The following is a 13,418-nucleotide window of genomic DNA, read 5'->3' as shown; positions in this document are numbered from 1 at the left end:
GATGTCTTTTTAAGGTGACAGGGTTGCAAAGATTGTTTGTTCTCTATAACGGTGGAAAAGTCCATTATCTTTAGAGGCTCAGTATCAGCAGTATTGAAGACCAATCAGACCTTTTATAAGAAAGGGTTTTCAGCTTTTTCAGGGCTTTCAGTCCCTAAAGGCTTCTTTTTCTGCTCACAAGACAGCTAAGACCAGTATGACTATCCATCTTGGTCCAGGCTGGTTTATGTTAGTAAGCACTGGTTTGGCACTGGTGGAAAACATATAACCTGTAAGCTGGTTGACTAAGGATATCTTGCTGGATAAGCTACTTAAAAGAAGCCTGGTGAGGACGCCTACATCCCTTCATCTAACCATCATGCAAAACACAACAAATGCTGGCCTTTTGAGGTTATATCAGGTATCTGAATCTCTGACCAGTTAAAAACAATGAGAGATTAAGTCACTGAAGTTCTTCCTTGTCAGTAAAGCCTAATTTATACAATGGAAGAAGCCAAAGTTTTTTCTCCTGAACGAACTTAAGCACCCTTGGCGAACAAAGCCTGTGTTTATACAACGCGTGATGTCATTTTAAAATTGGTTCATTGAGGAAAATAAGAACATCATGTCCAAACCATACCCACAATACCTTTTAACCAATCATCAATGCTCTTCGTCTAGCCGAGTTCTCGTAGTGCTTTCAGGGATGTGCTCGAACAAAAGAAATATCACCAAATGATCAAACACCATAGCAGAACAAAAACATCAGTGTGTTTCGTCATCATTTTCAGGCAAACCAAAAGAAGTATAAGTATAAATTAACCTTGATGGTGTGTATTGCTGATAGATCTGTCTGGATAATTTGCTTTTTGTCTCTACCTGTCTCTAGTTTGAAGTAGTATAGGGAGTTTGTAGTGGTTCTCTGTCTCTCCTGTTTGCCTTAGGGGGTTGGGTTTTAAGTGTTTGATCCATTATAACTGGAGTTGGTTAATTCTCCACTGAGGAATGAGAATTGAGGGGAATGAAGTGAGAAAACTGGTGACTGGTGACCAGCTCTCTCCTCATTGTTTTACAAATAGCAAGTCCCATGAGTCCAACCAACTAAAAGTAATAAAGCCCCTAACATAAGTTTGGTTGCATAATTTAACGCGTGCAAGCTGTGTTTCTACCGTGTTTTGCAAGGAATGCCAAGTTAAATGTATAGTGTATGCTTGCCAAAAAGTAATTATTTGAAGGTAAACTATGATCCCTGAAGCAGGCATGTGTACGATTGAAGTACACAGACATGCAGTGTCCAAGTGCCATTTTGATTCGAGCATTAACTCCTGCTCTGAAAAGAGCTATATTTTTTCCTCCTTGTTCTGGCCTCCCCCACTGGCTTGCTTCACTAAGTGCAGTTTAGCCTTTTCAGTTTGCCCACTCCATTGTAAATCCCAGTGGGGCTTGTTCTAGCCACTGGAGTGAGTGAGGAAAAATCCCCACTTCAACACTTCCTCACAGATGGAGGAAACCTATGCTTTCTTTTTAACTAAAAGGATTCATCAGAATCCTTATCATGAAACATATTCTACCTAATTAAAGCTGGTCTTTCAAATATATTTAAAAGTTTAATGTCAAAATATACACAGTACTGTTCAAAAGTTTTTGGCACATTAGATATTTCACGAAACAAATTGTCTTAAGATTGTTATTTTATATCGTCTGCCTTAGTGTGTCAATAGGAAATATAAATTTTAGATTTCCGGTAACACTTTACAATAAGGTTCTATTTGTCAATATTAGTTAACAACATTAGTTCACATGAACTAACAATGAACAATACTTTTATAGCATTTATTAATCTTGTTTAATGTTAATGTCAACATATCCTAATACATTTTTAAAATCAAAAGTTGTATATGTTTACATTAGTTAATGTACTATGAACTAACAATGAACATTTGTATTTTTATTAACTAACATTAACAAAGATGAATAAATGCTGTTAAAAATATATTGTTTATTGTTAGTTCATGATACCTAATGCATTAACTAATGTTAACAAATAGAACCTTATTGTAAAGTGTTACTAGATTTCTAAACATTCCTTTTGCAAATAGAAATTAACACAAGTAGAGCAAGGAGTCCAACATCATTGAGTCAGTCAAAAAAAAAAAACAAAAGCTTTAAATACAACAAACAAATCAACAGAAAATATACATCTGGAACACCTGCTTTGATTTTCTCACCTTTTTCACCTCTCATGAGTTTGCATCCCTGTTAATTAAACACACAAACAAATTAACTCCAAATGAACAGCAAAGCAAAACAGTCTCAAAAGGAGTAGTTTGTGTGAGTTTGCCCTCTTGGCTGCCGTTTTCCATTCCTGTCCATAAATGTGCTAAGTTATTGTTTGCTTGTTTGTTTTGTAGGGGGGTATGTTTTAGAGGGCTGTTTATTCAAGCAAACAGTTTAAGTGCCAAATTCCTCCTTAGGCAGGGCCACTCTGTGTGACCCCTGCCAGTAAGCATCTCGAGAGAATTGACTTCAGCAACACCATGGGAATCAATTAGCATCAGCTGTTTGGTCCATGCCCGATAGGCGCAAGGAGCGATTGGGCTCCAATGAATGGGGGGATTCACAATCCTGACCCCTTTTATTGGGTTCAGCTCCTTACCACTGTGATACCATAGTGTTTGCTTATGTCATCAAATAGGCAAAAGCTGGGAGACTTGAATAGAGGTGAAAGGTCCTTTAAACCTCTTTGGGGCCATCAATTGGAGGACTGAATAGAATTGTCACTTTGCATTTGAAAGGCTTCAAGGTTTTCTCTCACTCCATCTCTTACTGTTTTCCTCTCCTCTCTTACTCCGTTGCTCTGTCAAATGACTGGGACAATGTGACGGTGGCTCCTCATGGTCTTTCAGGATTAACAAAAGAGTTAATCTGCTCTTGAGAGAATTACATTTTTTTTTCTTCTCTTGGAAAATCAGGCAATTTGCTGAGGCACACATAATTGCCATGCTGTTTAAGCCTTTGTGGCAATAGCCATCATTGCCATAAATTCTCTGGAGTAGGAGTTTTGTCTAAATTCTCATGAGCATTGTCGGTTGGATGTTTGCACAGAGACACTGAGATGAAAGGAACATTTCTAAATTACCATGCTTACTTGGTTAAAGGACTGAACCATAGAAGTGAGCGGCTTGTTTTAAGCAAAGTGTGTGCTAAACATCACTATAAATCAGAGCAGTTTCACATTTAGCAAGTAAACATTAAAAAGACTTTGTTCTGCTCCCTTTAATCATATGTTTATGTGAGGTAAGAGGCGAATATTCCCTTTGAGCGTGTTCGGTATCTGCTTCAGTAAGGTGAGGGTGCTTATAATAGGATTGTATATGCTTGTGAGGGCTTTTTGATGTTGGGGACCGGGCAGCTGTGCAAAGGCTCCGAGCTCTTATTTGTTTGAATATTTGGCATAGCTGCATCAGTTCGACTTGCAGTGCTCATTTAGCAGCTTAAAGGTTTAGTTTTACTCAATTTCATGTTGTTCCAAACCCATATGACTTTCTATCTTCTGTGGAACACAAAATGAGATTTTAGGCAGAAAATTAGCCTCAGTCACCATTCACTTTCAATGTATGGAAAGGCTAACATTCTGTTAAACATCTCCTTCTGTGTTCCAAAGAAGATAGAAAGTTATACAGCTTTGGAACAACATGAGGTTGAGTAATTGATGAGTACATTTATGAGTGAACTATCAAGTTCCAGATTTAGTTTATGTTTTATCTAATTTCAACATTTTCTCTGTGTTAGTGAAATGCAGCGTTGGCACATACTATGATGGAGAACAGGGAAGATGTTTTCTTTGCCCCCCTGGGACGTACCAAGATGAAGAAGGGCAGGTGTCATGCGATGTTTGCCCAGGTCCGGAAGGCAGGGGAATCCCAAGAACCGCGGGAGCACAAAACATTTCAGAGTGTGGAGGTAAGACTTCACAGAGAGGCTCTCATGAACAAACAAGTCTGTGTAACCTTTTTACCATCACACACATCCTTTGAGGTTGTTGTTTGGCAGACATTTTCAAAAGGATAGTTCACCCAAAAATGAAAATTCTGTATGATTTGTTCTCATATCCTGCATATGGCGCATTGCCATATAATGAAAGTATATGGGGACTGGAGCTCTCAAGCTTTAAAATGACCAAAAGCATATAATATAAAAGTTATATAAAAGCAGTCCTTATGACTTGTGCGCTCTACTAAAGCCATAAAATAGCTATGTGTGGGGGGCCTGGGTAGCTCAGTGGTAAAATACGCTGGCTACCACCCCTGGAGTTCGCTAGTTCGCTAGTTCGAATCCCAGGGCGTGCTGAGTGACTCCAGCCAGGTCTCCTAAGCAACCAAATTGGCCCGGTTGCTAGGGAGGGTAGAGTCACATGGGGTAACCTCCTCGTGGTCGCTATAATGTGGTTTGTTCTCGGTGGGGCGCATGGTGAATTGAGCGTGGTTGCCGAGGTGGATGGTGTGAAGCCTCCACACGCGCTATGTCTCCTTGGCAACGCGCTCAACAAGCCACGTGATAAGATGCTTGACTGTCTCAGACACGGAGGCAACTGGGATTCATCCTCCGCCACTCGGACTGAGGCGAATCACTATGTGACCACAAGGACTTACAGCGCATTGGGAATTGGGCATTCCAAATTAGGAGAAAAAGGGGAAAAATCCCCCCCCAAAAAAAAAAAAAAATAGCTATGTGTGAGGAACAGACTAGGATTGCAAATTGTAAGAAATGTTCTTAATCTACAATTTTTTGAAGAATATATCTCAGCTCTGTAGTGAATGGTGACCAAAATTTTGAAGCTCCAAAAAGCACATAAAGACAGCATAAATGTAATCCACAAAACTCTAGTGGTTTAATCCATGTCTTCTAATCCAGTGGTACCCAACCTTGTTCATGGAGGCCCCCCAACACTTCACATTTTGTACATCTCCCTTTTCTGACACACCCAATTCAGGTCTTGAGAGCTCCACTAACGAGCTGATGAGTTGAATCAGATGTGTTTGATTCGGAAGATATCCAAAATGTGTAGTGCTCTAATCCATGTCGATCTAATAGATTTTGGGTGAGAACAGTTCCTAGTGCTTGACACATGCACAGAGTGCTAGATGGCACTAGGAAGTGTAATCGAGCTTGAAATCATGACCGCCAAGGAGACTGCTGATGTCAAGATTGATCGTAAAAAAGGAGTTACGTAGCTTCTGAAGACATGGATTTAACCTCTGGATTGTATGGATTACTTTTATGCTGCCTTTATGTGCTTTTTGGAACTTCAAAGTTCTGGTCACCATTCACTTGCATTGTATGGACCTACAGACCTGAGATATTCTTCTAAAAATCTTTGTTTGTGTTCAGCAGAAAAAGAAAGTCATACACATTTGGGACAGCATGAGGGTGAGTAAATGATGAGAGAATTTTCATTTTGGGTGAACTTTCTCTTTAACGTTAATGAATGAAAATCAATTACTTATTAACTATAAAAATAATAAAATGTAAGTGGTGAACAGCTTGAAACAAAAAATTACAAGATGCAAATTTTCCTTCAATCAAAGCTTTATTTATACAAAAATTGATTCCTCTGAGAAAAAGTCCTTACTGTAGAAAGAAATGTGAAAACATGAAACAGCCACCGAAGTATGTGCATGTAGCCTACTGTATGAATATCACTGAAATAAATACACTTAAGAAATGCAAGTATTGGTATTTTCCTCTTAGTAAATTTTCAGTTCAGTGTATTTTTTTCAATACATTCAGGCAGTTTTAATTAATTTACATTAATTTACTGTTAATGTATTACTGTTAGCAATAACTTGTATAGAAAATACACATTCGAGTTCATTAAAACTTCACGTTATATATCATGGACCTTACCTTTTTTTTTTGTAATGCCCATTTCCCAGTGCACTCTAAAACCTCGTGGTGGCGTAGTGACTCGCCTCAATCCGGGTGGTTGAGGACGAATCTCAGTTGCCTCCGCATCTGAGACCATCAATCCGCACATCTTATTATGTGGCTTGTTGAGCGCGTTACCGCGGAGACATAGCACATGTGGAGGCCTCACGCCATCCATCGCGGCATCCATGCACATACTCACCACGCGCTCCACTGAGATCGAACCACATTATAGTGACCACGAGGAGGTTACTCCATGTGACTCTACCCTCCCTAGCAGCTGGGCCAATTTGCTTGCTTAGGACACCTGGCTGGAGTCACTCAGCACACCCTGGATCGAATCCAGGGGTGGTAGTCAGCGCCAATACTCACTGAGCTACCCAGGCCCCCTTACCTTTTTTTTTTTTTTTCATTTAGTCAAATAAAACATGCTGTGTGAATACAGTTAATAACATACATCTACACTGGTATCAGTGAGATTTCAGGTGAATGTGCCTCATGCTCTCTCGGCAAGAACTGACATGATTGTCGGTGTGGATGATACTGTACAGGGAGAATGGCGGATCAACACTGCTCGTTAACATGTTGTACTTTTACATTTGTGCAGTAAACGTAATGTTCATCTATAGAGAAATGCTCCATAAATATTTTACCCCCACTTCATCTTTACAAGCTGTTTTTTAATCTGTATTGATGACAGGATGTGCTATTCAGCACACAAGTGGCAGTGCACCCTCTAGCGGCGGATAACTGTATAGTTAAAAAGTACTGGCATGACTACTGAATGCATTTGTGCTGAAAATGATTAATCGATGATCGATACGCTTAATGGATCAAATTATTTACAACAAATAATCTATTATTCATTAGCATTCCTAGAACAGGGCGAAATTAAAGTCATTATTCACTGAAAATCTTGCCCTTCACAGTAGCTATCTAATTAAATATGGCACTGTTACACATCAGATTTAACATCAGTGACGTTTGATCTAGAGATACACGTGTCATTGAATGTGTCTAAAAGTACCATATTTTTCCTTTTAATTTTTGGGTGAGCTATTTCTTTAAGAAATCTCTTTTAATAAAAGATATAATATGAATCACATTCTGTTTTTGTTTACGCAGCCTGCAGGAAGCTTACCTGTATTGATACTAATCTCACAGGCAAATGGCTAGTTGAGCATGAGTGATTGTGTGTTTGTGTGTGTATGTTGGGAGGGGTGATTTCATGCAGTACTGCAAATTTTCAGATGTCTGATTCATTCACATCAACAAAGAATTCCAGATCCAGCAAACAATGTCATCAAAGGCAGCTTGCCATTAAGGCACTGATGCTGTCTTCTGCTTGCTGCTGACAGACACAACAGAAAGGGCTATTAGGGTCTGTCTCAGTGGCAGTTAATTTATTGTGGTCACTCGAGGGAGAAGGGAAGGCCTGCACTGTCTTAGATAATGAACTTGCATGACATCATTGCAGTTTACTTTCTTTTGAAGGCAATAAAGTGCTCTGTGAGAACTCCACCGGTTTGTCTGGCATTGCCTTTACATTTTTCTGATCCTAGGTCAGTGCCGACCTGGTCAGTTCTCCCATGATGGCTTTGTCCCGTGTCTGTCCTGCCCACAAGGCACCTATCAGCCTGAGGTTGGTCGCACATCCTGTTTCCCATGTGGAGGAAACCTCAAAACCAAATATGATAGTGCTGTGTCATTCCAGGATTGTGAGACTAAAGGTATCTTTTGAGCTTTAAAGACAACAAAAGTTCTGTATTTAGATTCACACTTCACAGTAATGAAGACGATTGTTTTTAAAACCTTCAATATATATCTTTGTAAGCATTATTTCTCAATCTTATCAGTGGTGTAGATACAATTCTCATTACAGGACAGTAATACATGTTGTTTCCACAGTCCAGTGCTCCCCAGGACATTACTACAACACTAACACCCATCGCTGTATCCGTTGCCCCATTGGAACATATCAGATGGAATTTGGCCAAAACTACTGCATTGCCTGCCCTGGAAACACTAGCACCGATTTTGATGGATCCACAAACATTATGCAGTGCAAAAGTAAGCAAAGATTAAAAGCTTTTTGTGTTTAACACTTCACAATAAGGTTGTATTTGTTAGGTAAGGGATAATGTACAGCCAGCTGCTTGTTATCGCAAAATAAACCTAGACACTGAAGGGGCTTATTTTGCGATAAAAAATGGTTGACTGTGCATTATCCCACTTATTACACGGCTACAAACCAAATAAATAAATAAATGGACTTAAATTACTGACTTGCATTGAAATTATGTAATTATGTGAGAAGGAAATCGCTGAGCAGCTGAATTCCACCTCTGGTTTGAGTTCTGGTGGTGTTTATTTTGTGAAAATGACCCTCTGACTTCTCATTATCCAGCTTATTACAAGACATCTTGCCAAATAAATAATAAATGGATATGAAACTTTGATTTAAGTTGAAATAATTTTATTAGCTTACTTGTAGAGATCGCACAGTGATCCAAGAAGTAGGAAAGATGACTCGAAATACCCGGATGACTGGTTTGCTATGTCTTAATTCCCGGATGTGCGGTTGTTACTCAGACATATCAGACCACTAGATGGTGCCATTGACCAATCAGAATCGAGTATTCCAGAGAGCTGTGTGATAACATTAGTAAATGCATTAGGTATCATCAACTAACATAGAACAGTGTATTTTTTACAGCATTTATTAATCCTGGTTCATGCTAATTTATAAAAATACAATTGTTCATTGTTAATTCATGTAAGTTCATAATGCTTTAACTACTGTTAATATACAAATCTTCATTAAAAAATAAATAAATGGGTAACACTATTTTACAGTGTCTGTGTTACATGTTATGTATATATCATGTTTCGAAAATCAATTACTTGAAAATTAATCAATGAAAAAAATGTAATAGTTATAGTAATAGCTATAACAAAGTGTATTTACATGCAGATGCATAAAAACAGTATGAACATGTAGTTAATCAATATTACTTGGAACTTATATAGTAACACAGACACTGTCAAATAAAGTGTGACTGTTCAGGGTAACCTATTTAGTAAACTAATCTTAACGAATACAACTTTATTGCAAAGTGTAACCTTTTTGTGAACCTCAAGGGAATGTCTTAAGTAAAATAATTTAAATTTGCTTCATTTTAAAAAAGATGAAAAGAAAAACTTTTATTTCCTGTGAGTCAGTATGCAACATGATCAATTCTCTCTATAAAGTCAAATAATTTTTTATTATTATTATTTGTTTTACACCACCTCACAGACAGGCACTGTGGAGGAGAGCTGGGAGAATTCACTGGTTATATTGAATCCCCCAACTACCCCGGCAACTACCCAGCCAATGTCGAGTGCACCTGGATAATCAACCCTCCTCCCAAGCGCAGAATCCTTGTTGTGGTACCTGAAATCTACCTTCCCATCGAAGACGAGTGTGGGGATTACTTGGTCATGCGGAAGAGTTGTAAGTGTTACAGGGTTGTGATTTAGTGTTAAATCTGTTAGTTTCTGAATGCTTAGCAGGGTGATAATGAATATACATATGAGGAAGTGGGGGAGGAGCTGCATGATGGGCTCATTAGGGCTCTCCTTCATCTCCTGGTGCTCAAATAAACCACTGAATAACGCTTTCTCTACTGTTCTCACAGCTCTGCCTAACTCAGTGACGACCTATGAGACATGCCAGACATATGAGCGGCCTATTGCTTTCACCTCCCGTTCCAAGAAACTTTGGATCCAGTTCCGGTCCAGCGAAGGAAACAGTGGAAAGGGCTTCCAAGTTCCTTATGTCACCTATGATGGTGAGAGTTGAATTGATGATGTTTGTTACCATGCATGTTTGTATTGTGTATGATAAGCATTGTGAGTATGCTGAGCTCTTATATACTGTGTCAAATCTTTCTTTTAGAGGACTACCAGGAGCTAATTGAAGACATTGTTAGGGATGGAAGATTATATGCTTCTGAGAATCATCAAGAAATTTTGAAGGTATGGTGAACAATTTTCAATGTGTGAAAACATTTTTGACTATCTTTCTTTCATGGAACGCAAGTAGGATGCTAGGCAAAATGTTAGGAAATTACAGTTACAGTGTCAGTCACCATTTACTTTCATTGTATGGAAAAAAGTTGAAAGTGGATGGTGACTGAGGCTGTCAATCCTTTACATTTGGCTAAACATCTCCTTTTGTGTTCCATAGAAAAGTGAAAGTAATATGGGTTTGGAACAACATGAGAGTGAGTAAATGATGACAAATTTGTCATTTGTTTTGGGGTGAACTCTGATAAGTAAATAAAAAAGAAATAAGAAAGAAATAGGTCCCAGTGTGAAAAATGAGACAATAGTGCCTCCATGTGGATGATGTATGAAATATATTGTTATGGTGTTTTGTAATTTCCTTAACATGTCATTTTTCAAATTTATTTGACAGGACAAGAAGCTCATGAAGGCTTTATTTGATGTCCTTGCCCATCCACAAAACTTCTTCAACTACACTGCTCAAGAGTCCAGAGAAATGTTTCCCAAATCATTTATCAGATTCCTCCGCTCCAAAGTTTTGAGATTTCTGCGCCCCTAAATTTTGGGAAAGAATCTTTATGGAATTAATATTTGGTGCTTCATTTAAACTTTACCAACCTGGGACAAATATTCCTGAATGTTCTTGGTGGCCTGGCTACATACTCTGTCTGGATTAAAGAATTTCTCTTGGTCCTGATTGAGATAAGAGCTCATGAGAAATGAGAGCACAGACTTTCCTTTCTACTTCATTGGGATGTTTTTCTTCTGAAGAAAATGAACTGTACTTCCAGTGAATAGATAGCTAGCTGCTCTTACAGTTCCAGCATGGAACACCCTTCTTAATTACCTCAGAAGACAAAGGCCCAGCCTTATTTATTCTTATATAGACCAGAAGTCTCTGTGTTGGCCAAACATGTTAATTACTTCCTGGATTATGTCTTCAAAATTAAGAGGCATTTAATAAGAAGAGCAACTGAATTACTGGGTATACAGTATAATGGCGGTTCTAAGATATCTGTCATCTTTTGTGAAAATATGTTGATTAACACATTTTTAAAACTTTAAAGCACTACTAAGGATGTAGTGGAAGTTAAAGCAGTTAAAGTTATTTTTGCGAGTTTTAATGTGTTGTAATTTATGTAAAAAAAAAAAAAAATAGGATCAGCTCACATGTTACTGTATATAAATATTTTTATTTTTATTTTTTTCATTTTTTGCATTGTAGCCTTCTTCATACAAGACATACTGTACATGGCCTTGTATTCTTCATTTGTCCGCAGTATGAATCTTAGACAGTATTTTCAGTGGTACTGGTTAGGTACAATGATAATTTTTGCTTTATCAGTTATTTCTCTTCATTAATTTCTTCAACACATATGTTCAAATTTATCATAAAGTCAGATGTTTGTTTACTTTTAAGATGTAGTAATGTTAATAATTATGTGACTTAAGAATTACATTGGTTTTCAGGCAAAGACACCTCCATCACCCAGACTGTTGTTTTTTTTATTATTAAAAGGCTCTTGATGTAGGATTGAATACCCATTGTTGATGACATGCAGAGTAAATTAAATGTTATATTTTTATGTTTGTACATCTAACTTGTAAATAAACTCAAAACAAATTTGTTGTATCAGTTCAACATGGAAGAAGTGGTCTAAAACGTGACACATGCATCTTGCTGCTTATTGTAGCAAAATGATCAGAAGAAAATATGGTAAAAAGGCATATCCAAAGTACATTTAATTTCCAACTAAATTTTAGATTATGTTTTTTTTTTTTTAGCTTTGATATTTTATTATAAACAGAGGAATCATGGAACAGCTGATTGAATTATGTTATGAGGTGTCCTTTTTGTATTACTGCCAAAGTCATAAAGAAATAAAAACATACACTGAATAACATACATTATGAAAAAAGGAAGAAGGTATAAAAACCAGGTAAAAAATATTAGGCCAGCATGTTACCAAAAATAATTTGATAAGGAGGCATAGGCACTGTCTTGATAGGAGCATTTTGAAGTTACCTGTAAATGGCTTGTACATAGTGCTTGGTTTGATTTTGAAAATAAATAAATAAAGGTTTTTGACTACTGAATTTGCATTCACTGACTATGTAATTTAGCAAGTAACTGCAAAAGAGTAATAATAAAAATGCATTCTCTTTTGATTGACTAAAATTTAAAAAAAGAAAAGAAAAAAGAAACTCACACAGAGCATCCTTGAATGTTTATAAAAATATCCACATGCACATTTTTTATCAAATCAAATCAAATCAAATCACTTTTATTGTCACACAACCATATACACAAGTGCAATAGTGTGTGAAATTCTTGGGTGCAGTTCCGAGCAACATAGCAGTTGTGACAGTGATGAGACAGTACCAATTTACAATAAACATCAGATTTACAACACAGTTTAAAATCTAATATACACATAATTACACACAACAATATACAAATAATAACATACACTGTACAGTACACAATACACACAATATAGAATACACATTATACAATAAAAAAAGTATATATAGTATATATAAAATGTACAGTAGGTTGTATTGTACTGTATTGACATTCAGGCTGTCGGTTGAAAGTAAGTTGTTAAAAGAGAATATAATATAATAATAATATAATTTATGACAGTCCGGTGTGAGATATAAGAGTAAGAGTAATAAAGTGCAGTGCTGATGTATTTGATCGTGGGAGATCAAGAGTTCAAAAGTCTGATTGCTTGGGGGAAGAAGCTATCATAAAGTCGGCTGGTGCGGGTCCTGATGCTGCGATACCGCCTGCCTGATGGTAGCAGTGAGAACAGCCCATGGCTCGGGTGGCTGGAGTCTCTGATGATCCTCCGAGCTTTTTTCACACACCGCCTGGTATATATTTCCTGCAGGGAGGGAAGCTCACCTCCGATGATGTGTCTGGCAGTTCGCACCACCCTTTGCAGGGCTTTGCGGTTGAGGGCGAAGCTGTTGTCATACCAGGCGGTGATGCAGCCAGTCAGGATGCTCTCTACAGTGCAGGTGTAGAACCGTGTGAGGATGTGGCGGTTCATTCCAAACTTCCTCAGCCGTCTCAGGAAGAAGAGGCGCTGATGAGCCTTCTTCACAACAGCTTCAGTGTGGATGGACCATGTGAGTTCCTCAGTGATGTGGACACCCAGGAACTTGAAGCTGCTGACTCTCTCCACTGGTGCTCCATTGATGGTGATGGGACTGTGTTCTCTATGTCTTCTCCTGAAGTCCACCACAAGCTCCTTTGTCTTACTGACGTTGAGGGAGAGGTTGTGCTCCTGACACCAGTGTGGCTGTTTCATCATTGTCAGTGATCAGACCTACCACCGTCGTATCATCAGCAAACTTAATAATGGCATTGGAGCTATGTGATGCCACACAGTCTAATAATAGAACATATAAATAAATAGCACATATGAAATTATGACAAGCCATTGTTCCCC

The 13,418-nt window shown here is 37.9% G+C and overlaps 2 protein-coding genes across 3 annotated transcripts in view; one reads left to right on the top strand and one right to left on the bottom strand.

The window, feature by feature from the left end:
• Nucleotides 1-12,141, top strand: part of LOC127413986 (signal peptide, CUB and EGF-like domain-containing protein 2) — a 30,556-nt gene extending 18,415 nt beyond the window's left edge. The window contains exons 17-23 of the mRNA XM_051651616.1: nucleotides 3,772-3,942; nucleotides 7,470-7,637; nucleotides 7,816-7,977; nucleotides 9,206-9,403; nucleotides 9,588-9,740; nucleotides 9,848-9,927; nucleotides 10,370-12,141. Coding sequence (XP_051507576.1) covers nucleotides 3,772-3,942; nucleotides 7,470-7,637; nucleotides 7,816-7,977; nucleotides 9,206-9,403; nucleotides 9,588-9,740; nucleotides 9,848-9,927; nucleotides 10,370-10,516 — 1,079 coding nt within the window. The 3' untranslated portion in view covers nucleotides 10,517-12,141. The remainder of the gene's footprint in view (nucleotides 1-3,771; nucleotides 3,943-7,469; nucleotides 7,638-7,815; nucleotides 7,978-9,205; nucleotides 9,404-9,587; nucleotides 9,741-9,847; nucleotides 9,928-10,369) is intronic.
• The window catches only part of LOC127414139 (uncharacterized), a 33,503-nt gene that overhangs the window by 1,226 nt on the left and 18,859 nt on the right, over nucleotides 1-13,418 (bottom strand). The window contains exon 2 of one of the 2 annotated variants that reach the window (XM_051651928.1): nucleotides 12,137-13,358. The exons of the other annotated variant lie outside the window; for it this stretch is intronic. Within the exon in view, the coding sequence (XP_051507888.1) occupies nucleotides 12,669-13,280 (612 nt within the window). The 5' untranslated portion in view covers nucleotides 13,281-13,358 and the 3' untranslated portion in view covers nucleotides 12,137-12,668. Of the gene's footprint in view, nucleotides 1-12,136; nucleotides 13,359-13,418 lie in introns of those variants that run through there. 2 annotated transcript variants of the gene reach the window in all.

The sequence above is a fragment of the Myxocyprinus asiaticus genome, chromosome 2 (genome assembly GCF_019703515.2).
Source record: "Myxocyprinus asiaticus isolate MX2 ecotype Aquarium Trade chromosome 2, UBuf_Myxa_2, whole genome shotgun sequence".
NCBI lineage: Eukaryota > Metazoa > Chordata > Actinopteri > Cypriniformes > Catostomidae > Myxocyprinus > Myxocyprinus asiaticus.
This window is presented reverse-complemented; position numbering and strand designations above follow the sequence as displayed.